We start from the raw sequence: 24,852 nt of genomic DNA, 5'->3' as shown, positions 1-24,852 counted from the left end.
TCATAAACGGTTTTGTTAATAACTGTCTTATTGATGTAACTTTTTTCAACAATCATACTATACTCTATAAAAACATTCAATATAGTGAACATAAAACGTATAAGTGATGGTAAGGTACAAGTAATATTAGGCTTAACACATCAGTACATCATAATGTCACCAATCAATATGAGATGTTGCTGCGTCTTTATAACCAGATATTTGTTGTTTGGATAAGCATTATTTTGTTCATTAGTAACAGATTTTGTCATTCTTTGTCTTTTTTCAATTTGATGATCTGTTGTTAAAATAAAAAAGATGAATGATAAAAATTAAATCCTGAATGATCACAAGAAAAATATAAATAACACAAAAATGATGTCATTGGATTACTACATACCTCTTAATAATTGTACCATTAAAAAGAAAATAATTTTCATTACTTTAAAATAAAAATGTATTCATAAATCAAGATACCATTTCCTTATGGACAGTGTCAGCTAAAGACACGGCTTCTTGAGGGAATGCTAAGATTCATGATTGATTCATATATTGATTAACTGTTTGAAGAGACCAGAAATGATAAAAATATACTACTTTTCTTCAAATTGCCTTTTTTGTTACGAACCCCCCCCCCCCTTATTTTATTACCTAGCATGCAAAAGCAATCATTTCACCTCAGATCTAAGTTTTGTTGTTGTTGAAATTTTTGTTTGAATTTTGAAAGTTTAAAGAATGAATCAAATAGTATAGAGTATAGAGTATTTAAGGGTTATTATATGTTGATCTTGTAATTAATTATTCAAATAATTGTTCCATGTCTACATAACGCTTACATCATTTAATTTAATATTGAGGCCAAATGGAGTGAGTGATTTATTCCTAGCAGCACATTGTAGGCCTTCAGTGAAGATTCTGTAGAAGAGTTTGTCACAGGGCACAGAGTTTGAGTAGCAGCCTTTCCAAGATCACCTTGGTATTGTTCCCTGACTCCAGAGGTATTGTTCTCCACCTATAACACACACATGCCTTAAAGCTTCAGGACAAATAAAACAAGGCATTGTCTGGCCCTGGAGCCCCTACGCCTGTGCGATAGGCACATGAGGTTTGCAGTGAGGCGAAAGTAATGACGCAGGTATGACGGTATGTATGGTCGAGTCAAAGAGCCAGAGCAGAGCAGAACCACGGGTTTAAATATATCTCTTTGCAGAGGAGGAAGAGAGGAGAAGAGAGAGATGGAAGATGGAGGCAGGAAGGCGGAGGAGAGAGATAGAGGGAGTGAAGAGGAAGTATGTGACTTTGGGGTGGGTGTAGGGGCTTGGGGATGGGGAGGGTGCCAGCTTGTTTTATTTCCGGTTGACAAGACTTTGCGCTCCCTTTCTCTCTGTCGCTCCCTCTCTCTTTCATACTCTGCTATTCTTCCTCCGCTAACCCCATTGCCACCCCCACCCTCCACCCCCCCCCCCCCACCCTCCTCCCTCCTCTTTCTCCGTTACTTTACTCCGAGACGTGCCTTGGAGAAAGGAAAGGACTTGACAAGTTCAAAGGTAAAAAGGAAGAAGAACAGCAGTGGAAGAAGCGTTCAGATGCTGAAGTTTAAGAAACAACACCACACAACTAAAATACATTTCTGCATTTTACAAAAGTAAAAAGGAAGAAAGCATGATTTAAAGTATCAAAATTATTGCTATTAGTGCTTTTCATGAAAATGAGTGCTACTTGTGCAAACTGACCGAATATCATTACCATTACTGCTGCACAGATCTTCAGTCAACATTTTCACATGCATAGCTGCAGGTGAAGCTCCTTTAAGGTACGTGATCTAATGTTGGGGAAATTCATACAGTGAAATCATATCACAAATTAAACAAAGTAGGTTTTGATCGACAAGGAATCTGCCAGGATAATTTTGGTTCCTAACATTAAACACAGAAAATAATAAAAAGAAATATAGGAATAAAATAAATGGCATAAATATACAATTATTTCAATTAAAACTGTTCTATAAATCTAATTGTTGTATGAAAAAAGGTGTTAGGTATGGACAGAAATGTTCAAGATTTTGCCAATGAAGGGCGGAAAAACTAGAGACAATGTGCAAAAGAGATGACGAGGACGTGCGTTTATTTAACACATGGAGACAGTTTTGTCAGCTTCTTGTGATTATGTTCAAATAATGTTACTTCAATTTACAATGCTACTTCATACTCCAAATGATTTACATGCAAAGCAGCAAACAATGAACTATGTCTTCAAAATTAAAGTTATAAAGGAAAAAGGTACATTTCTGGCCTCTTCAATGTAGTGTAGAAGAAACATTATGACATTAAGCCCTAAATATACTGTACATACAACTGACTCACCATTGCACTTCTTTAAAAGTGTATTTGGAAAATTGGAAAAATAAATATTGTTAAGTTGTTTAGTTTAAAGTTAGTGAGAGAAATGTAAAACTCAACCTGAAATAATGGTATTAGTACACACACACACACACACACACACACACACACACACACACTATCCATCCCACCCCCTCCTCCTTTTTTCTTTTAGCTGGTTTTCACTTCTGTTTTTCCTTTATTCAGACATTTTAGTTGTGTCTTATTGTGTTCAAGTTGTTGGAATGTGGCTTAACCTATGTGAACCCTATGTGCTGCTGAGTGCAATAATGTGGTTGTGAGGGTGTGTGTGTGTGTGTGTGTGAGAGAGAGAGAGAGAGAGAGAGAGAGAGAGAGACGGCGCGTGCTTCACTGCAAAGATTCATGTAGCTCCAGGACATACATTTTTTTTAGTGCATCTTGTTAGTTCATTCCTGTCACCTCTCTCTCTCTCTCTCCCTCTCGCTCGCCATCCCTCGCTTTTTCAGCGCTGGAGGGGGGATGGGGAAGGGGGGAGGCGGCGGCGGTGGAGGCAGTCACCATGGTAACCGTGCCATGACAAATATTCATCAAGTCGTTAAAATATAAACAAACTGGAGTGCATTATAATTGCTCTTACTGACTGGCTCCTATAATGCGTTCATATATTATGAAGCAGAGTGGAAGGGGCTCGCACACAAAAACACACAGCAAGTGATTAAAAAAAGTTATTATCAGCTAAACAAACACATTCAATTCACACACATACACACTCATTTATTCAAACTTTATGTGCCTAACTTTATTTATTCTTTACCTGCTTTTGGAATTCCCTATGAGTACTTTCGTGAGTCTCTCCTCCTTTTTCTCTTTGTCTCTCCATCTCTCGCTCTTCCTCTACTGTTGTGTAGCCTCGGGCAATACTGTGATGTGTCCTCCCTCTGTCCCTCCCTCCCTCTCCCTCTCTCTCTGTCCCTGTCACCTTCAATTGCTCTGTGAAACTAGACACACGGCCTGGGGCAGGGAAGCAGGGAGGGAGGGAGGGAGGGAGAGCGAGAGGGAAGAGAGGAAAACAGTGAAGGAAAAAGAGAGACAGCTTTATAGACAGAAGGAATAAACATTTGGTGTCATGTAAGAGAAATATTGGATAACCTCTGTCCTGATGTGTGGTACACTATAAAAATAACAATCCAATCTGATGTGTAACGGGCACAACACAGCCAAAAACACATGTACTCATATAGTTAAGAAACAACTGAATCAAAAAGGCCAATTTGGCACAGAGTTTGGCCTTTGACCTAGCCTGAACCTTCATGTCTTCAAATCAGTGTTAATGTGTCTTTATCAGCGTAATGTGTGTTAATGTGTATCTCGTGCGTGCCCAAACCCAGCTGCTTCCACTCCAATTGAAACCTGTTAAGCTGGTTTATTTTCTTCAAGGAACATGCCGCACACCTTGTCCAAACAAATACGTAGTTATTCAAAATTATGAAAGGCCGATTAGAGCTGTGACAAAAGAAAAATAACTTTTTTCTTTTTATACATCCAATCCATTTTATTCAAACGTTTTCCCCTAAGGAGTCAATTTCAGTTGTTTTCAGGGTTGTAGACTTGTATATCTTGTGATCTAAGGATAGCAAGGCTGGTGTTCCCATGATAATGAATTAACTTGATAATGAATTAATTCTGAAGCACTCTCCCTAAGGCTTTCAATATATCCTGAAGTTATTATTAATGTCCGGGTCATATTGACCCACATAAACTAGTCTGTGATGGCTAGGACAATTTGGAGCAGACACAACATTGCAGATAAAGTGGAAGACCCTTGACACTTAAGCTGTCCTTGCTTTCTAGTCACAACTCTATCAGATCTGACTGACATCAGAGAACAGTGAATGAACAAAATGATGTCTGTTACTGTACATTTACCTAAATCTAAATAGGTAGCCTACAAAAATTCCACCGCAGTAACTCGATATTCCTCCTAATGCTCCAATGCTTTACAGTGCATGCAACATTATTTATAGCGGGACAACTGCATTGCAATTTACCAATTCTGGTCTATAAGACCTGTGAAAACTTTTGTGTAAAGTAAGATAACACAAATGGGATTGCAAAGGCGTTTCGTAAATTCAGAATCATGTTTTGCTTGGACACTGGACAGAGTGGAGAAAACTGTCGTTTTTTTTTTTCATGGGTTAAAAAAGGCAGAAAGCACAGTTTACCTGTGTCCGGATGATCCTGATTAGTCCGCAGTTACATGCCTTTAATTTCATTGGCTCGTGTGGACGAGGAGGGCGGGGTTAGTGTCTTGATTTGCTGATTTGCAAAACACTGTTCGGCTGTTCCCGACTGAGGCATTTACCTGGAATTTACCTGGAACCTAATTTGGTCGGAACTGGATGCGATAGCGGATTAAGTCGACGGTGAAATTATTCACACGCGGATTTTATCAAAGGCTGTAATTTATTTCCCACCCCCACCAATAGTCAAGGCTATTCTTAATGTATTGCTTGAGTTTCGGCCACAACATACCAGAAGAAGAGGGGGGGGTAAATTTAACGATTTTTTAAAAACCTTTTTTTCGTCGTATAAAAGTTTTCAGATAGTATTTTTTTTTTATTCTGGTTCAGAAGTCTTTGAAATAATTCTAGTGCCGCCAGCTAGTTACTGAAATGTTACCAAAAGTCCTGTTTCCTGCTTTTTTTTGGTGCCTAACAGGTGAGTATCAAATCTCAACCCCCCCCCCCCCCCCCCCCGAATACCACCGCCATCTCTATTGTTTCTTTGTCCACCTTTACAAAAGAAATCGGCTACATTTAGCTTACTAAGTACATTTTAAGTTTGTGTCGTCATGTTAACAGTTTATCCTCTCGGTCAACGTGAATTAGAAATGTCATGTGTGTTAACATTTAGGTGTAGTAGTGACCTACGCCCAACAATGTGGCCGACCTCCGGTGTTGGAGAACAGGATAGTTGGAGGGATAGCCGCCACCGAGGGGGCTTGGCCGTGGCAGGTGGATGTGACGATACAGGTAATAACGGTCCTTGCAGCCGTCTTCTTCTACAGTAGGGTATCAGTTTTACCTTTTTGGTAGGCCTAGTGAAATGCTAGGGTTAGTCTAGGTCTTGTTTATCAGACTGACCTGCTGAGAGCGGGCTTTGGCTGTGATGCTGAGGTGACTCACTCTTCCTCTCTCCTCGGCCTCCAGTCAGGCACTAGTCGTCACATCTGCGGTGGCTCCATCATCACAAGGAACTGGGTCCTGTCTGCAGCCCACTGTTTCCCCAAGTAAGACAACTCTTCTCAATTCAATTCAGTTATCAAAGACTCCTGGTCCACAAGTACAAGACGATAAAACATTTAAGTGAATTATGAATGAGAGCACAATGTGAGCTCGTGGTTTAAAATATGGTTGCTTGTAATGATAGCCTACATCTGATGTTGCTGAAGCCAAGATTATTTAACACTTTGGTGCATAAGGATGGTAAAAAAAAAAAGCTTGGGAAGTATTTACTTGTTCTGTCACTCACATTTTACTTTTAACCCACGGCCTCAGCAACTTACAAAAGCCTCTTTAGGAAAGGTGTTTTTTTTTTCCCCCCCAAGGAGAATTGTTCATCCGTGCCAATTTAGTAAACTTACCTTTATCGTTAAATGTGTGACAGTGCAAATAAAATCTCCATGAATATCCTTTTCAACATCTTCAATATGATCTTCATCAATATCAGAGCAATGACTAATCATGTTCACTAATTGTGATCTTAATATCAATCAAAAATAATCGTGAGAATGAGTTTTGACCTAAAGCAGCTCTAGTGGAAAGGGTCTCTGTCGAATAAATATATATGGAGGAGCGACTAGCCAGTGACTCAGGGCCCTGTTGATACATTTTGGTTACCTGTATACCTCTAAAAGGCTGGAGAAAGGCTTTTCATTTTTCTGACCGCTTACCCCATTCTTGTGTACACGTACAGGTGTGATATCCTGAGAATGCCTTGTACAAACATTCTGATATTTGGGACTCACACTCACTCCGACTGCAGGATGAGTGCACAAGGTTTATGTTGTCAACACTCAGGGTCGTTACGATCTCTTTAAAAAAACAAAACAAACATCCTAAATTCATTATTTTCTCAAATTATTAAACAATGAGTCAATAAATGTTTCCACAATAAAATGAAGAAGTGATGATGTTTTTCACACAAAGGGCCAGAAGTCAACTTCCTCCTGACAACAGTCTGTTCCACTGTTGTGATGGCAACAGGAGCACATGGACTGGATATCTTCTCATCTGTGAAAATAGTCCAGTTAGCCTCAACGAGGAAGTGGTTAGACTTGAATAGTCAAGAATCAATCTTAATGAGATATCTAAGAAAACACCTGGAAGTCATTTTATTACCTCTGGCTTAGTTTTATTATTTGATCCAACCAAAGGAAGTCACTTTACCCTTTATCCACACTTGCATACCTTTTTGTTTGTCTTGTGATGTGACCTCTTTCTTTAAATGTAGGCCTGTTTATACTGTTGTGTTGTTTAAAGGGTAAAGTATTCTTTCAAACACAATACTATCATTCTGTGGGAACTACTGATGGAAGCAAACTTCACCTTAACTGTTCGACAGAGACATGAGAGTGTGAGGCAGTTATTCTAGTTTTCTGAATAATTTCTCTTTGAATGACTATAAATGGTGACTTTTTAAAGGAGCAACTGCTTGATACCCTTTGTCACTGTAAAATATCAATCAATCTTTATTTGTATAGTGCCAATTCATAACAAGTGTTATCTCGAGACACTTCACAAAAAGCAGGTAAATTACCTTACTCATTGTTATTTAATATTATAAAAGATAGAGGTTTCACGTTTCCAGCACATCCGGTTTCACTCTGTGTCCCGTCGTCTTCTTTCAGTCCATCAGATTTGAGCTCGTACATCATCTATAGCGGCCGGTACCAGCTGAACGGCTACAACGCTCACGAGTCGTCCCATCGTGTGAGACAGGTGGTGATTCCATACGGTTACGTCGAGCCTCACGGCGGGAAGGATTTGGCGCTGGTTGAGCTGTCCACCCCTGTCACCTGGTCAGATCATGTCCAGCCTGTGTGCTTACCTGCATCTGGCACCCTGTTCCCAGGTGGCGTTGAGTGCACCGTCACCGGCTGGGGGAACATCCGGGATGATGGTAAAGCTCCCTGATTCTTCACATCCTGTTTACATGTTTCACACATCTCTGAAAAAGGGCCTTCTACTTTTCATGGACTCTTGGCTTGCAAATAAACCCTTGTTTATCACCAAGAAATTTGAATACAGGTGGACAATAGGCAATCGTAAATTTTGAATGATTTGCCCTCTCTTCCCTGTAGGTGTCATTTACAGAACAGATGGGTTGTAGAAGCCAGCCCTATACAAGAGAGACATATATAGAATCATCATGACTGGCTTGTATCAAATTATATTTTTGTATTTTTAGGAAACTCACCTCCAGGGGTGAAGGTCTGTGCTTTCAGAGAAGGAAGGCATTCAAAATATAAGTCAATGAACTCCTTCACACAGGCAGAATCCATGAGAAATACTAGAGCACAAAAATCACCTATGGCAATTTATTAAGGTGCAAACTTGCAAGCAGATATTCCTATTTCTTTTTATTAGCACATCAATGTGTCATGTACTACAGAATAGCAAATTACCGAAATACACCTAAAACTAGGTGGAAGCGATGGGAACACGAGATTAAGCGAAAATATTACGGTAACTTAGTTTCACCATGACAATCTTTAAAACTACTCCTTTGAAATTTGGCCAAAAAAAAAGACCCTGTCCCTTCTTCATCAGTGCAACATAGCTCCTAGTACATCTGGACAACTTTTGATTCTTCATCTGGCATGTTATGCGTATGTAAGATTAAATGCAGTATTTTGGGGACATTACATAGACTTATATTCATTTTTAGGGCACTACAGTAACCACAGTGACTGACTCAAAAATTAGCTTTAGCCCAATTGAGGTCATGGTATCACATCATCATTTTCATGGTTATGAGTTGTGCATCAGTGTGGCTTTATCTCATCAGATCCTAAAAAAGTTTTACAGCTAATTGATTAAAACACTGTCTAAATGTTTGTGACTGAAGATTTATACTAAAGTACTAGAAGTAAACTTGCCCTTTGAGCTGTAGCCATAAAGGTTTAATGTCCACCTGATCAACTGCAGAAATTATAAACCTTTGGTTTTTCCATTCTTTATGATAGTCCCTCTGGGTGGACTTGGAACTCTGCAGGAGGTGAAGGTGCCGATCATCTCTCAGAGTTCATGTCAGGAGATGTACCAGATGCATCCGACAGAGCCGGTGGACATCGCGCATGACATGATCTGTGCTGGATTCCAGAAGGGCGGCAAGGACTCCTGCCAGGTACTGTTGGATCATCTGGTTGTGCTGCATTTTTTTTTTCCAATCACAAAAACAATTGGAACTAACTTGGATTGTTACTTGCATTTAAGGCTATTTAATACCTCTCAGTGGAGAAAACTTAATAAGTCTGTGTGTCATCTTCTAAGGGGGATTCAGGAGGGCCGCTTGTCTGCCAGATGGTGAACGGGACCTGGGTGCAGGCCGGGGTGGTGAGCTTTGGACTGGGCTGTGCTCACGCAAACCAGCCCGGTGTGTATGCCAGAGTGACCAGCTACTCCAGCTTCATTAGCAACACGATACCAGAGATCACGCTGTACGGCCGAGCGGATCAGAACTGGTGCGGGAGTGCTGCTGTGTTCATCAGCTGTCTGTCCACTCTGCTGATTCAGCTTCAGAGATGAGACGGCGTAAACGCCGGAGATCTGGGAGGTAGATCACGCACCAGGCCAAATGAAGGAACAGATTAATTATGTTTGCCTTAAGTCAAAAGATTTCTTGAATAGTCAAACTCATAAAACTATACCTGACATGCACATGGAGTCATAATGAACATAAACAGTAATATAACCTTTAATTTTAGACCTATAACGATGTATTATGATCTTTGATTCAGAGTAACTTTGATAGGTTTGTATTTTAAATCAGAATTATGAGCTGAATAAATGATGTGTTCTTATTTGAAATAAATTGTTAATTTGATTCGTTGAATCAGGTCAGTACTCAGAGCTTTGAAAAATGGATCAACAAGTATCACTTGATCTCTCTCAAAGCTTCAGTTGTTCTCTTTCTAAACTTTTGATTTCCTCCTCTAATACTGCCACTTGCTTGGGAAATATCAAATGTATTTTTTTAGGTGATTTCAGCATGCATTATTTCGGAAACACATATTCTTTCATCCTTCATATTTTATTTTGAGGCATTAAGGTCATTTCTAAATGGCCTAACCTGCACAAGGCCAACTTCAATCTCGGCCTAATTAAACACATTTGACGTTTTGTTGACTATCCAAAGACAAAATCAGTTAGGACTCAGATTTCTTTATTACAAAAAAAGCACATCATGTCATCATGGTAAAAAAAAAAAACAGTGCTTAGTGATGCCTTTAAAAATAGCATTTAAATTAATTTGATAAGTCTGCAATCAGAAATGTCATGCTAGAAAGAAAGTAACTTGTACAAAAATCAGAGGCAATGTCTTTTAAGTCAGGCGTCATGGGGAATTGTATCAGAGAGGATCATGGGAGAACCGAGCTGCAATTCCTGCTGCAGTGATTCCAGATCAGCTGGAGTCATGCGGTGAACCTCGTTCCAATCAGATAAGAGGGAGGCTGACAGGGGCGCCGAGTCGAAACTGAAGGAAAAGGAGGCAAATACAGGAAGCATTTAGACAAAAACCTAGAACAGAAGAGTCCCAAAACTTCATGTCTCTATGAAGAGAGACATGCAGCTCACTCAGGATTCCCCTTACTCATGTATTTACTTTCAGTGACTGTTTGACCTTCACTGTGCAGAATCATGAATGTTCAGGGTTTTAGAGTAGAAGTCTGTTTTTTTACATTCATCTGCTGAAAAGGGAACGTGTCTTTAAGCGCACCTTCAGTGGAAGACGAGTACCAACATGTACAATTTAACCGCTACTCACCCGGTTTGACAGCCAATCGGCCTGGTGTTCAACTGACACACTCAAATTAAATCATAAAGTGCAAAACAGAACTGGGATGGGCCTTGACATGCACTTCACTTTAAGAGACAGTGGTCTTTGCTTTTGGTGGTTTATTAATAAACATTGATTTGAATAAAGTACTTAAGAACTACTTCTTTATTGACATTGTTGCTTCAGGGTTTTTAAAGTTTGATATGAAACTAGTAAGAATTAAACAAAATCAATATCTCTTTCTATACCATAGCAACAAAAGTAGTCCTAGTCACCTGATATTTGTGAATTCTCTTGTTTTTCCTTTCCAAATTGCACAAATGCGTGGCAACATTTGTATTTGTGTACCGCTCTTGCCCTTGCAGCAGCTTTTGGTTAAAAATATTTTTTTAAAGCTTCTGATTCTGCTCATCTGCTGACTCATATTGAAACAACTGTTATTGAAAAGTATTCAAGTATTTCATACCCCTTAAACTCTGATGTAGAATTAGCTTCAGCTGGACTTGTGCGTTTGTTCAGCAGTATTAAAAAAAAATTTGCCCTCACTGTATCAGACTGTACCTGTCCCGGTCGCAGTGGTGCAGCTCTGTGAGTGACTGGTTGAGAAGGTCGTCCAGGTCAAAGCCCACACCATAGCCAGCCCCACTGCCTTTAGGGGTGACCGAGAACACTGGGGGGAGAACATCCTCTACCTGACAGGAGACAAGGGAAAACATTGGGTCCACTGAACTTTGTACCCTTAAGATCGACTAAGTACAGGCATCAGATTGTGAAGTTACATTACAACACCGGTGCTATGTCAATAAATATAGTTTCTCTTGAGTAATGAAGTAAGAAATCAATAAAAAACTTTCTACAAGGAAGGCGCAAAGCAGCAGAAAAAAACCCTGAACCACACCTGGGACTTGGAGAGCTGCAGTGTCACTGTGTGAATATCTGGGGCCATGGAGGGTCCCTGCTGTCCAGTATCAGTGAATCCGAGGCTGGGATGGGGCTGTGAGGGGACACCTAAAGCACCACAGAGAGAGTTTGTGGTCTGCGGCCCAGGTTTCTCTCCTACAGGAGGACACAGCTTCTCCAGCTGACCGGCACTTGCAGTCGAGGGGTTATGGTGGGAGTTGAGGTTATTATGGCATCTGATATCCTCCTTTCCGTTTTTCTCTCCGGTTGGAGCTTTGGTCAAAAAACTCTCCAGAGGAAGCAGCTGAGGTGGAGGTTGAGGGTCAGATTGAGGTTGGAGCTGTGGCTGAAGAAAGCTTGACGTTTGAGGCTGCGGTTTTCTGTTTGGTTGTTGTTGCTGTGGCGGGCCGCTCCAATTCCCCAAACAGTTGAAACCACTTTGTCCGTTACGCTCGCTGTGAGGTTTGAGTGTGTTGTTCTTAACAAAGCCACCAGTGACAGTCATTATATCCAGCCCACCGCTAACAGAAACAACTATATCGGCTTGGGGCTTCCTCTGGCTCATTGGAAAAAGTATTGAAGGCTGCTGGTTGCTGGGAGGCTGAAACAAAGCCGGCTGGTTTGGTTTAATCTGAGAGATTAACTGTTCATGAGGCTGAATTTTCCTTGCCTCTTTTTCTGTTTTATTGTCCAGTGCTGCTTGAGTGTTATCACCAACATCAACGCCCCTGTGGGAGCTCACATTACACTCATTATTCTTTGCTCCATCATTATTAGGAATCTGCGGTTTATCATTGCGTCTGTCCCTCATCTGAGTCCAACGCTGCAGAAGACTTTTGTCATAGTCGCTCAGGAGGACCCCGCAGAGCGAGTCCCCCTGTTTTCCTTCTCTTTTCTCCTTTTCCTTCATTTTTCTCTCCCGTTCTCTTGCTCGTTCCTGCCTCTTCCTTCGTTTCTCCTCTCTTTCTCGTTGACGCTCCTGGGCTGTGACAGGCCGACGCAAGTCAGAAGCAGACGACAGGGAGGATGATACGCCTCCCCCTGCCCCGGAGTCAATGCCCAGAGCTGAGGTAACGCCGTCTGCAAGGAGGAGATCAAATTTAGATAAAGGTTTTTGAATAATGACATTCAATTATATTAGAAGATAACTCGATAGACTCACCACCCCTGGCCTTATTTCTCAGAGCTGATTTCAGTAAAGCCGCTTTAAGTGCAGCTTTAGTATCCTCTGAAATTGCTCCTTCTTTCCTGGCTCCCTCTCCTGCCCCTGGAGGAGGCCTGGTAGTCTTGGACAGAGACTGTGAGAGGGACTGAGACAGTGACTGGGCCTGTGCCACTGAAAGAGAAAGTGAGGGCACAGTGGTGGGTAAAGGTGTCATTGTGGGTGCTGGCGTTGCAGGAATGGAGGTGGGCGCCTGGGTCATGGACTGGCTCTGGGTGGGCTGAGTCAGAGGAGCCTGACTGCTGCTGGTTAGCTGCTCTGTAACCTCACTGTCTCTCATTGTTTCTGGTGGAGTGTCCTGACTAGACACTGGTGTTGTTAGGTCGATAGTCTCTGGCTGACCGCTGTCTGAGTTGGCACTTGGCATGTCCACATCTACCGGGCCAGTTTCACTTTTTGAAAGAGGAGGCAGAATATGGGTCACATGAGGCGGGGCGACTTCTGTCTCAGTAAAAGTTTGCATCTGATTTGTAAAAGTGTGGTTCTCTTCTGCTGGTGTTTGATCTTGTTGCTGTTGAGATTTCACTTCTCTTATGTGCTGCTGTATCTGTGCTGCTTGCGGGTGTTGTGCCATTGGAACCAGTGTTGATTTGCTCATGTTAACCGTCGAGGGCTGAGCATCACGCTGGTTTCTGCTTTGTGCCGCAGTGCTGACGTTTGCCCTCGCCAAGGGCCTGAACTGCAGTCTTTGGCGACAGCTCTGTTTATTTTGATGAAAGTCCTGGATCTCCATCAGAATTGCCTCTTTAATTTGCTCCTTGTTCATCTGGAGCTTGTCAAATTCAAAGTCAAACGCTGGCACGCAAATTGGCTCATCATCTGGGTCATGGTACTTGGCCAGGTACGGATGCTCCAGCGCTTGAGTTACGCTGATTCGCTCACGAGGGTCAAAGCGCAACATGGCCGCCAGCAAGTCCAGCGCCTCTGGTTCAGCCTGTGGGTACAGTTTAGCCAAAGGCACAGCAGTCCGTGATGGAAGACTCTGGACATAGGAGCGTACTCGGTCAGCCCGAATAGTGCCAATCAAACCATCGGGAGGGGTGCCCAACACGGACAAAATTAGTTGAAGCTGGTGGACGTAGTGCTTCCCAGGAAAAAGCTGCTTACGGCCCAACATTTCAGCAAAGATGCATCCAACGGACCACAAGTCGATTGCTAAACTATAATGATTCAGAGACAGGAGGAGCTCAGGAGCGCGGTACCACCGAGTCGCCACATATTCAGTCATGAAGGAATGAGATTCCTCAGGGTGTGAACTTAAACCCCTCGCCATTCCAAAGTCGCCAATTTTTAGCTCACAGTTCTCGTTCACCAACAGATTGGAGGGTTTGAGGTCACGGTGGATGACGTTGGCAGAGTGCACATACTTAAGGCCACGGAGGAGCTGGTACAGGAAGTAGCGGGTGTGCTCTGAGGTGAGTGTCTGGGCAGAGTGAATGATCTGGTGTAAGTCGCTCTCCATGAGGTCAAGCACCACGTACCTTCACACACAGGATGGGGGAACAGTGAGATTTATCTGACATCTATTAAGCTCCAAAGTACATCACTCAAACGATCATTACACAGACAGAAAACATCTTGATCTCTCTAATGGTAGATGAAGTTTGCCATTGTAAAAATGCATGTCTTAAATTTTCCTTTAGTATATATCATAACAAATATATCAATCTGACCGAAACATGTCTGTTGGTTACAAAAGTCGACTATAGTGTTAAACATAAGCTAATAATTTAAACCTCTATTTACCTAGAATTGTGATGTTTTTCATTACCAAACTATTTTTCTGGTCAACACTATAACTAGTCCTACTAAATGCTTCTGATGGATGAAAAATTTTACAAGTTCAAAAATATGCAGGATAAATGTGTACCTAATCTGATAGGTACACTGGTGAAATGCCTAAAGTAACCTGATGGACTCAAAGATCTATTTTTGGGAAGCTTTCAAATGTTTCCAGCTATAGAGTTGTACATATTTTTCTTGCATGTGCAGATATTTGAACAAGAGCAATCGCCGCTTGAGTAATACAGAAAAGTTAAAGTACTTACACAGACTTGAAAGCAGAGTGAGGGAGATTCGGCTGCAGGATGTCTTTGATGGCAATAATGTTGTCATGTTTGAAGTGCTTGAGAATCTTCAGCTCTCTCAATGTGCGTTTGGCATTTGTCACCACTTCAAATGCATTGGAGATCTTCTTTATCGCCACCTGCTGGCCTGTGAAATATGCCCAAATGAAAATCACAGAAAGTGGGTGTAAAAATGAGTTTAAAGGGCAATAATAATAGTACAGGAATGTCTCTATTCAGCATCTAGTCACGTGTTATATCCTTATCAAATCAGCCTCACCATTGTCCCTTCTCCTGGCTGATGAAACAACACCATAGGCCCCGGTGCCAATGGTTTCTATAACATCATACTCCTCTCCGACATCAAACTTCACATCCAGAGAGTGTGCTTTAAGCAGCGCCAAGTTTTTCGCTGCTGTGCTGGTGTCTGCTGTGCCTCCTGTCGCCTCGACTCCATGCTGGTTCTGGTTTTCTCTGCCTTTGTCAGTGGTCATTCTTTCAGGCGACATGGCCACAGTTGGACCATTTTTACCATCTCCACCCTCCTTAGCTGACATTTTCCTGCGAAGAGAAAATGAGAGTGAGTTTTATTTGATGCCTTAATTTTACAGGTTCTTAATTGCAGTTCTAGGAATTACATTGTAAGCTATGTATAAGAGCTGGAGTCACATTAAAAATACAATAGAGACGCAACAAATCATTGATTCATTGGTTAGTTATTAACACTTAAATGAATCTCCTTAGTTAATAACCAGTCACTTTGAGAAGTAAAAATGAACTAAATAAATAAGAACAGGTGTATTAATAAGAACAGGTAATACTCCTGTTTGTTTTAATCACAACTTTCTGTTAGCTTCTAGTAACTCCATAGAAACCAGAGCTACTTCAGGATACTTATTAAAGGTTCGGTCAGAATTGACAAAACACAGTGCACTCGTTTTTTAGTAACGATATTGACTTGCAAGAGATATAAAAGAATAAATGTTGATATTAAATTAATACAAACGAGGCGCGATCAACACGCCACCAAAACGTTACAATAGGCCTGCCAGTAATTAAAAGATAACTCTAACACCTCTCTAGATCATAGCTAGCTTTAAAACGAAAAAAGACAAAGATGAGCTGAATTTAACGCCTCATTATTTTGGTCCTACAGAATGGTTAGATTAAATTAATGACTTCTTTTAGACAGCCTTACCCACTTTCTGACGCAGGGGCGTATGCTAGTTACCTGCAGCGCAGGCTTTCTAGAAATGTTAATCATTAAACTCTGACTTTCTTGGTTAAAATAATCAAACGGGGCCACAGTGAGACTCGTATCAGAATAACGCTTCAAATTGTCACCTTTTGAGCCAGGCACAGCATCCGTATATATGTTTTTTATCCCATAGAAGCACCGCTATCTCTTGTTTTTGTCTGCCGCTTCCTCGTGCAGTTCCGTGTTGGGTTTGAGTGCCATCTGGCGGACCAATGACACAAAGGGGCGTCCGGCAGACCATCCAATAGGAGCAAGGAACGTACGGGTAGGTGGGACTTTACGACACACAGTAGGTTCTCTGTGTTGTTTTTTTTTTTGGTGGCGTTGACGACGTTTTCCAGAATCAAATTATTTAGGAGGAGCCACATTAGGACACAGTTACCTGCGCGTTCAGCTCTTTTTATGTATAATGGAAATAAAGTAAATACAAATGTAAAACAAAAAGTAAAAAAAAAAAAAAAAGATAAAATCTAATTGTCTTATTTAATAAGCAATAAACCTGAAGTTTTTATGGATCTTGCGCACACACAGGAGATTGGGGCCCCGAGCTGCTGTCTGTTCAAAATAATCCAGCAATTTTTAGTCAGTTATTTTATTTTATTTTGCTGTCAAAGCCTCTGTACTTGTAATTGAAACGAAATATGAATACAGCTCTCTATTGAAATGGCCCTTTAACATTTTGCTGCTTTTACTTCACTTAATTGTTCCCAAGTACTTCTTCCATACTGAATAATGTGAATGCAAATGTGTGCAAATTTACACTGTTTCATAGAAAGCTGAAGTGGTAGTCGGCTACTGCATGAGCAGTTTTTAACATTCCCCCCTGAAGACCAAACAGACTGAAGTCCACATTAAATACACAATAACCGCGCCTCCTGCTACTCCAACATCTGTACAGCTGTCCTATGAACGGCAAGAACCAAATCCAGCGGACCAACCAGAAGAGAGAATCGGACTTTTAACACGTCGCATTGACCAGAGGACCTCCGTGGTGAAGTTTGAACGGAAACCGAAGTCTAGCAGGAAATCTAACCTGTCTAATCTTTTTGCCCCCCCCTGGAGACATTTAGGCTACATTCATCTAAACGTTTCTTTAAAACACAAGCATGGCTTTGCCGAAATGGGAGAGAAAGGCGCGCACATTTCTCTGCGTTTTCGGATTGTGTTTGTCTGTTTATGCGCTTCACGTCGAGCTGTCCAAAGAGAGAGACCCAGATTACAGGGCGATGTGCGACCTGGGGGAGTCTGTGAGCTGCTCCAAAGTTTTTGCTTCCAGGTAAGTTTTTTTTTTACTCTTCATCAGCACGTACCTTAAAATAACTTATTTATCCACTGTAGGCCTATTGTGAACCACAAACACTCTACTTTGACTTCTGCATGCAGGAGGCATGGATGCATTTTGGGTACCTTCATGCACCTTAATCTGCCACGTGTTAAAATGTTGTGCAAACGCATCAGCATTTTAACATTATCCTGTGCATGATTCCCTGTTAATTGCAGTCCATAAAATAACCCGTATGCCTTATTATATTTCACAGGAGTTGAAGCCCATATGCAGGCGTTTTACATTTTCTTTTGTATATAATAATATTCTAATAATGTATAATTCTAGATCTTTCCTTTTTCTTTTTGACAGATGGGGACGTGGCTTTGGCTTGGTCCAGTTCTTTTTTGACAAAGATAGCCTTCTGAACCAGCCAAACAGTGTGCTTGGCATCATATTTTACACTCTTCAGATGGGCCTTGGTAAGTCTGTGTTTTTCCTCTGCAAATTATAGGTGCTGAGTATTTTTGAAATAAAAAAAGATCCTGTTTGCAATCCAGCATCTTTGTGAACCACGGCTTGTTGTATATTTCAGCCAAATTAAACATTCCATAGTCCTACAAAAAAATGACAATGAGATAGAGCATATGTAATGTATTTTAGTGACTTCTTTGTCTGTTTTTATTGCAGGAATGTTTGTGTCCAAAAAAGCAGTAGTGTTTTTGGTCTTCTCCTCCTGGGTTTCTGTAGCCGGCTCTCTTTATCTTGCAACTATTCTCACCTTTGTCCTGGGGGACTTCTGCATGGTCTGCGTGTCAACATACATCATCAACTTTGCCTTGCTCTTCACCAATCTGAAACGAAGGGGAGCAATTGAAGGAATGAAAGTAAAAGCTGGATAGAAAGTGCTACTCGTGAAATTCAACACCTTCTGCTGAGCTGGAGCTGGAGCTGCAACTGCGCTGAGCAAAATTTGTAGCAAATTTTTTTCCCACACTGTCTCTGGATTATTTACACCTTTTGATACTTTTCTATTGAAAGCATATTGAAAGTAGGACTGGGGATGCTCGTCTGAAGAGGTACAAGATGGATTTATGATAATGTTTGATAAAGCAGTAATTTTTTTTATTTTATTAATGTGCATTTAGAGTTGATTACACACTTTGTAACACTTCCTCTTGTTAGTGTGTGATTAAAAAATGAATACAAATAAGCTACAGTCTACTACAGTAAGCAAAAGCATTGCAGGGCCATGCAAATACCAGGTCTTACCAGTAGATGGGGCTAAATGCTCAAGTGTATCATATGGCATGGGGAATTTGGACACAGATCAAGTCAGTGTTTTAAGAAAACAGAAATTGAGAATTTGCAATGCATTTATGGCATAGAGGAAAACGTTTTCTGAAAACCTTTTATTTTTTCACAAAAACATAGCCAAATGTCTTTTGAGCTATACGTTGGCCCAAAGCAGGAGTGGACATTTAGAAAACCCTGCTTTTAACTTTAAAGTACCTCTTGGGGCTATTGTAACTCACATAATCTTATTCTTACAAGTTCAGGGTTGGTAAGCTGATAATTAGTGACTAGCCCAGTTTAACTCGCTGGGGCTCGTTTTGGGCACCTCAAAGTCTTAATCTCTGTATTATCAACGTAAAAGAAAGGATTCCAATCCACCCCAGTTATGAAGACTCTTGAATTTTTCAAATCCAAAGGCAAACTCTGGTGTTGAAAAATGAAGCCAATGGAGGATTGCTAAAAAAGTGCAGTTCCTATTTTGAGCGCAGAAACAAAATGTTTATGGCCTGGTATACAAAAACTGAATTTGGTCTGAAGAGTTCAAGTCCTTATTGGCACACACTGTCCATTTGTTCATAACTCATTCATTTAGAATTTATGAAAGATAAGAGTTATGCATCATAGTGTCACTGAGAGTTATGCATCAAGAGTTATGCGTAATTGTCAGCATGTGTGCCTGGGAAAAAAACGCTTTGTTCGCTTTGATCTGTCACATCTTTTGAACTGTCTAAAGTTCCAAACTGCACCATTTTTCTAGAGCTAGACCAGTTGAGAACCACTGCCTTAGGACCCACCTTGCCTGTTACTATAGGTTAATGAAAAATTAACCTAAATTTCCGTTTACTGAGTCACATGTCTTATACAGTCTATGGGGTAATCTTGTGAAACATGAATCACTTGTAGTTTTTTTATATCATGTTGCCATGTCCTCTTACGAGGTTAATAATTACATCAGTTACCAAACTCTATGACATCACAGCCCACTGTGACAGTCAACAGAGCATCTGATTATTAATCAATCACACTGTCTGCTTGTCCATTGACTAAAACACTTTTATCTGAGATTACTAAGAGCTCGGTACATAGTCTAACAAGACACACATTTTGCAAATGTTCCAACTTGTTACAGAAAAAATAATAACAACAAAGTTTAGACATCAGTCAATAAAAACAAGAAGCAAAAAAACAAGTCACCCCTTTTAATTAGCACTTTTTTTTTTACCTTAAATGAGCTATGTAACTTTCAAAAATACTGCGTTTGTAGTGACACCTCAGGCCATTAGGCGAACTGCACCAGTTCATCATCGGCCGCGAAACACTGGATATTTACCAGCACAATGTTTACAGAGGAGGTAAGTGGACATACACATGTGAAAGTCTGTGAAGGAGTCTGTGATGTGCCAGAGGCCAGTCGTTTATTTGAACTAACAGATTTCATATTAGATTAATTCTCCATCCTACAAACGACAGTCTCGGCAGGCATTACTGTTGATCTCTGTAAGCGGAGCGGAGTGAGGAGGACGTGGAGAAAGTGCATATAGCATCACTTCCTGGAGCTTTCGCGGAAAATTCGACCCGAGTAAAAATTGTATACAGGCAACACACTACTGACACTACTTTTTCACATCAGTTAACCGTGTGCTTATTAATGGGCATTAAAAAACTATTTATACATGTAAGTTACATATAGGATATTTAATTTTTGGAGTCTCTACATGCCTGCTGTGTAAGCTCATCTAATAAACAAATATTAGATCATGGCTTCTACCAGAGGTGTTTCTAGAAAATGGGTGTAGCTAAAATTAGGCTTCCTTACAACCCTCGTACAAAGTTTTCAGCAGTTATTGTCAGAGTTACTGAAACGGTTTGTCTTGCAGTGTGGACAGATGGATCTCTGAAAGATAATACACAAAGACTTGTCAAAACAGAAGCACACTGACATTCTTGTCAAAGTTAGCTCCAGTTTGGTTTTTTTGTCATGATCTCAAAACCTTACATAACGTTTTTAACATTTTTTGAATCCGTTTTCATAGAATGGAAAGCGCAGTATAAGCGTATAACATTTAACATAGTACAATATGATATAGTATAGTGTAAGGTGAAGTATAAGTCAAGTCCAGTGTATTTAAGAAGCCCATTTGACCAAAGTGCCGCACAACCAAGAGAAACAATACAATTAAAATAAAAGTCTAAGAGCCTTCTAAAAAATAATCATACAGAAAACCTGTGCCCGAAGAATATTTTTCCAGGTGGATTAAGAAACTCCAATCTGTGAGGTATGATTCAAACCATTTGAGGGCAGTGCCTTTAATGCCCATATGACGCTACAAGGCATCATCGAGGGATCCTGTGATCCACTGTATCATAGGCAGTGGTCGGGTCTAAACTCACTTAAACAGCAGAATCAAATGAAAGGAGAAGCAGAGCTGCTGTGACATGATTGAAAGTCTGACTTGAACTTAATTACTTTCTCCATGACTTGGAGAAGGTCAGCTGATAAATTAACTTAAATTTTTACAGGATGAAAGGGTCAAAGTAAAAGAAATAAGCAGAGGCTTAACTACAGCAGGTTGAAAAGCAGTTGGTTACACACCCTGACCGTAGAGAGGAATGAATTACAACAAAATCACTTGGTCCAATTGCTTGAACAACATTTTTCAACAGCTAATGCTTCAAACAATGGAGGAGTTGTCAGCATTCGTTTGGAGGTTGCAGGAACCAGAAATGAATCTGAAGTCTGAGGTAGAGAGCGAAGAGGATAGGAAGAACAGCTCCTTGAGATACGCCAGTGTTGCCCACCTCAGGGACACAGCCATCCACTCTGACATATGTAGACGTGGTCCATATTCCGGGCTGCAGTGTCAGGGTGCAACTTCAACTTTATTGTCCCCAAGGGGAAATTTGAGAATTCAAGAAACATGTAGAAAACATAGACACATAGATTAAGACATAAAAAGCAAACATAAAAACATTGAATACATAAATACTAGAGTAGAACTGCATCAAGTAACAGGAAAATAAGAATGCATAAAATGTCCATAAAATCATCAGCAGCAGCTTATCCCTTAGACGGCAGGGCTGGATGTATTAAACGCACTGGAGAAGTCAAAGAAAATCACTCTCACAGTACAGAAGTGAAAGGGCCCTGTGGTTTAAGAAGAAGATGGCGTCCTCCACACCAATGCGCAGCTGGTATGCAAACTGCAGTGGGTCCAGGACGGCAGTTAGCTGAGGCCTCAGGCTCTGAAGAACCAGACTGTCAAATGTCTTCACGATTTATGACATGGGTGCCAAACGGCTGTAGCCATTGAGAGCGCTGGGACTTCCTTTCTTTGATGCTAGGATGATGCAGGAGGTCTTCCACGGGTCGGGCACCTTCATCAACCTCAGGGATAGATTAAAGAGAGGCTGAACGAATCCCCTAAGCTGCCCAGCACACAACATTAGACACATAGACAAAAAGATGCAATATTTTCACATTGGATTCTCCCAGATTTTTTTCTTTCAAATCACCCTCTAACATTTTCAAAAACAAGTGAGTGCATTCTTCGGAACAATTCATACCAACAGCATGACACATGTAGTTAAAAAGACCAAAAAATGTTGATATTTGTCAATGAACATTTGTAGCTCTCAGAACGGGCATCTTTATTTTATTGTAATGGAGAGACATCTTATCTTATATTTTTCTGAAGGAAACACTGGTTAAAGTTTTCAGGACAACTATGATAAGAAACAAACAAGTGTACCTTTGTCTATATGGTATGTTTAAAATTAGACCTACCTGTGGCAATAACATTCCCACAGGTAGGACCAGATTCACATTGACGCCTTTACTGTTTGTACACTTATTTATTGACAAACTCTGCCATAGCAACACAAGAAAGAGTCTTTACAATACAGCATAACAAAAACCTTGTAGACATGTATGGGGATTAACAGTTTAATCTGTCTACATCTCCTGACATCTGTCAGATCACTCATTCTCATCCACATCACAATAGATGTCTTCACTCACAAAATTCCCCTTCTTTGGTAAAAGTCAAGATTCCCTTCAGAATAATTAAATGATGCAGGGCATACTTTTAAAAATGTCTTATAGAAATGTGTAAAATAGCCTATATTCTTGACTGATTGTGACAACTGGTTGAACAATTTTGCTGGTAATAACCTATAATGTGTTGATACTTAGAGGTTTTATCTTGGATGTGGAGGGTTAAGACATTTCAACAGAGATCCAATATAATATTTTAATCAGTATTTTAAAAAAGTATATAAAATGTAGATACATCATTTTGATATCAGCCCACTCTGCTTAGAAAGCAGAACACCTGAAAGCTCTTCATTTGTTTTTGAAAACACAGAAAGTAAACTGGTCCATTTTAACAGTTTCCATTTTCTTGTTACATTTGTATTTGTGATGGATAATAATCTTGGATCCAAGGAGTTATATCATAAATTTCAAGTTTAGCCCAAAAAAAGAATCACTCCCTCAAGATGAGTCATGGTTTAATCAGCATGGTAGACATGTAACGCCAAAGTACAATCTAAAGTGTTAAAAATAAACCGGACCAGCACCCAGGCTTAAAGTATTGGTAAAGAAGTATACTAGTATGTACTCTATGAATTTCCTTTTGTTCGTGTTTAATTGGAATTAAGCAATAACAATAAAACACACTCATAGTGCCACTAAAGCCAGAAGCACAATTAGAGTGGTTGTCATAAATAAAATATATAAATTAAGTCTATTGTTCTTTTTTCAGTCAAGTTTAACTCTGAAGTGTTTGCCGTCATCATCATATCCTTACATAATTACTCCGTGGACGTAAAGGTAATCCAAGTTTCACCAAACAAGGTAGGTGTACAAAATGTAACCACGCAAACAGCGTGCTGCTTTGTTTTGAAAGCTTATGCAACTGCATGTGAAAAGATTTTTCTCCTTTTGTCAAAATGCATATTTGCAGTTTGAAAATACACAGATATTGACAGACAAGGTGTAAAGGTTGCAGCCACAACAGGAACATATACCTGTGTAGTATTATTACTTGAGGGTGAGCCGCGCCATCAACACATCGACACGAGCTATTCATCATTCCTGTGGGTTCCTCACCTTTGTAGAGATTTTTGTTTCGTAATAGCACTGAAAGACAAGTAGAAGAGTTAACTTAAATAATCGTGAATGCTGCCAGTGGCTTATGTTGTAACTTCAGAATAATCTTCTTATTGCTCAGCAACCAAGATGAAAACAAGCAGGACTAATTCAGACACTGACACAACACTTCAAACTTATCCCACTTAATCTGATTAAGGCATGGTAAATGTTTATATTTTTAAATCCCAGTCATAAAAAAGTGTCACCTGTAGCCTGAGTTGTACATCCTGACACATTAAATGTAAGATAGCTAGTTTGCTAGACGTCAGTGACGTAGCTATGACGCGTTTGGGGTCTAAAATAACATTTTTATCTTTTTAAATAGTTTCCAAGGTGCTGAAATACACAATTGTTCTAGAAACAAACCAAATATGCTTTTGTCACATTCGTCACACAAAAATGTTCCAACCATGGTTGAGCGACTAGAGTTGTTTGCACACACTGGGTTTCTCAAAGTCTGAAAATGTGACTGGTTCGTCCACCCTTGAAAGTTGGTTTAACAAACTATCAACTTCACACCTTGTGTTCAGAAAATGATACTATAATGATGTAGGCTCTTTAGCTTTGTATGACGTGACATAACCAGAGAGCTGTAATCTTTTTCAACAAGGAAATTCCCATTAACTTTTGTTGATGTTATGTGGGGTGCATAATGGGAAGGACACACCTCATGGCAGGTGACAGGTCAAAGCAGGCATATAAAGAGTCCGAACCAAGAACTGTGAAGTCACACAATGGCTTTGAGGAAGTGGGTCTGCATCTTTACTCTTGCAAGTCTTTTACCTGCAGGTAAGTCACACTTTGACTTGACCATCTTGGTTAATATGCAAACCCTGGTAAAAGCAGAAATGTGTATGATAAATAAATGTACGACCATTTTTTTATCATTATGAATACTTTTATACTTTACTGTATATTTACTGATATTAAATACTTTAACTTAACATTTTTCTCATTATTTGGGCTGAATGACAAATCAAGGAATCTGAAGACATTATTTCACCGTACTTTCATATATTTTATTTTAATTTAATGTTTATTTTATTGTAACATAGCTATTTAAACTTCTGGGAGATAATACAATGATTTAAAGATTAAATCCAGACAAATACAAGAATAATTTGCACAAGTGCAAGTATGTAATGAAAAGATTACTTATTTCATTATACTTCTTACTACAGTGTTAAGTGACCATACATGGTTTTTGCATGGCCATCGTACAAGGACCATGTATAAATTATCATAAAAAAGCTGAATGTCATGATTTAAGTGAAGCACATCATCTGCCTATTGT

General features: G+C 40.1%; 3 protein-coding genes across 4 annotated transcripts; 2 read left to right on the top strand and 1 right to left on the bottom strand.

Annotated features, from left to right (window-relative positions):
• The first annotated feature begins 4,656 nt into the window (after positions 1-4,656).
• On the top strand, positions 4,657-9,809 carry zgc:92313 (uncharacterized protein LOC436869 homolog). The gene is made up of 6 exons (XM_061028244.1): positions 4,657-5,057; positions 5,253-5,371; positions 5,549-5,628; positions 7,249-7,520; positions 8,587-8,747; positions 8,894-9,809. Exons 1-6 carry the CDS (start codon positions 5,012-5,014, stop codon positions 9,146-9,148), a joined length of 933 nt encoding a protein of 310 aa, XP_060884227.1. The 5' UTR covers positions 4,657-5,011; the 3' UTR covers positions 9,149-9,809.
• On the bottom strand, positions 9,769-16,060 carry mapk7 (mitogen-activated protein kinase 7). 2 transcript variants are annotated; one of them, XM_061028242.1, is made up of 7 exons: positions 15,933-16,060; positions 14,869-15,149; positions 14,571-14,736; positions 12,463-14,003; positions 11,299-12,380; positions 10,947-11,092; positions 9,769-10,097 (listed from the first exon to the last, which is right to left on the bottom strand). In XM_061028242.1, the coding sequence occupies exons 2-7, from the start codon at positions 15,143-15,145 to the stop codon at positions 9,950-9,952; spliced, it is 3,360 nt and encodes a 1,119-aa protein (XP_060884225.1). In that variant the 5' UTR covers positions 15,146-15,149; positions 15,933-16,060; the 3' UTR covers positions 9,769-9,949. The 2 variants fall into 2 exon arrangements, with proteins under 2 accessions (XP_060884225.1, XP_060884226.1); XM_061028243.1 differs by having other exon boundaries at positions 10,962-11,092.
• Positions 16,061-16,840: 780 nt separating this feature from the next.
• Positions 16,841-18,284, top strand: vkorc1 (vitamin K epoxide reductase complex, subunit 1). Its single transcript, XM_061028241.1, has 3 exons — positions 16,841-17,122; positions 17,483-17,592; positions 17,801-18,284. The coding sequence occupies exons 1-3, from the start codon at positions 16,953-16,955 to the stop codon at positions 18,010-18,012; spliced, it is 492 nt and encodes a 163-aa protein (XP_060884224.1). The 5' UTR covers positions 16,841-16,952; the 3' UTR covers positions 18,013-18,284.
• The last annotated feature ends 6,568 nt before the right edge of the window (positions 18,285-24,852 follow it).

The sequence above is a fragment of the Labrus mixtus genome, chromosome 21 (assembly GCF_963584025.1).
Source record: "Labrus mixtus chromosome 21, fLabMix1.1, whole genome shotgun sequence".
Classification (NCBI taxonomy): domain Eukaryota; kingdom Metazoa; phylum Chordata; class Actinopteri; order Labriformes; family Labridae; genus Labrus; species Labrus mixtus.
Note: the sequence above shows the minus strand (reverse complement) of the source record. Positions and strands in the feature narration are given on the sequence as shown.

Excerpts from the sequence above, each read along its gene's own strand:
- zgc:92313 (XM_061028244.1), top strand. The coding sequence starts at position 5,012 with ATGTTACCAAAAGTCCTGTTTCCTGCTTTTTTTTGGTGCCTAACAG. Across the intron at positions 5,372-5,548 it reads AGGTGGATGTGACGATACAG|TCAGGCACTAGTCGTCACAT; the intron begins GTAATAACGGTC and ends CTCGGCCTCCAG. Across the intron at positions 5,629-7,248 it reads GCAGCCCACTGTTTCCCCAA|TCCATCAGATTTGAGCTCGT; the intron begins GTAAGACAACTC and ends GTCTTCTTTCAG.
- mapk7 (XM_061028242.1), bottom strand. The coding sequence starts at position 15,145 with ATGTCAGCTAAGGAGGGTGGAGATGGTAAAAATGGTCCAACTGTGGCC. Across the intron at positions 14,004-14,570 it reads CACTCTGCTTTCAAGTCTGT|GTACGTGGTGCTTGACCTCA; the intron begins GTAAGTACTTTA and ends CTGTGTGTGAAG. Across the intron at positions 11,093-11,298 it reads TGCAGCTCTCCAAGTCCCAG|GTAGAGGATGTTCTCCCCCC; the intron begins GTGTGGTTCAGG and ends GTCTCCTGTCAG.
- vkorc1 (XM_061028241.1), top strand. The coding sequence starts at position 16,953 with ATGGCTTTGCCGAAATGGGAGAGAAAGGCGCGCACATTTCTCTGCGTT. Across the intron at positions 17,123-17,482 it reads TCCAAAGTTTTTGCTTCCAG|ATGGGGACGTGGCTTTGGCT; the intron begins GTAAGTTTTTTT and ends TCTTTTTGACAG. Across the intron at positions 17,593-17,800 it reads CACTCTTCAGATGGGCCTTG|GAATGTTTGTGTCCAAAAAA; the intron begins GTAAGTCTGTGT and ends TTTTTATTGCAG.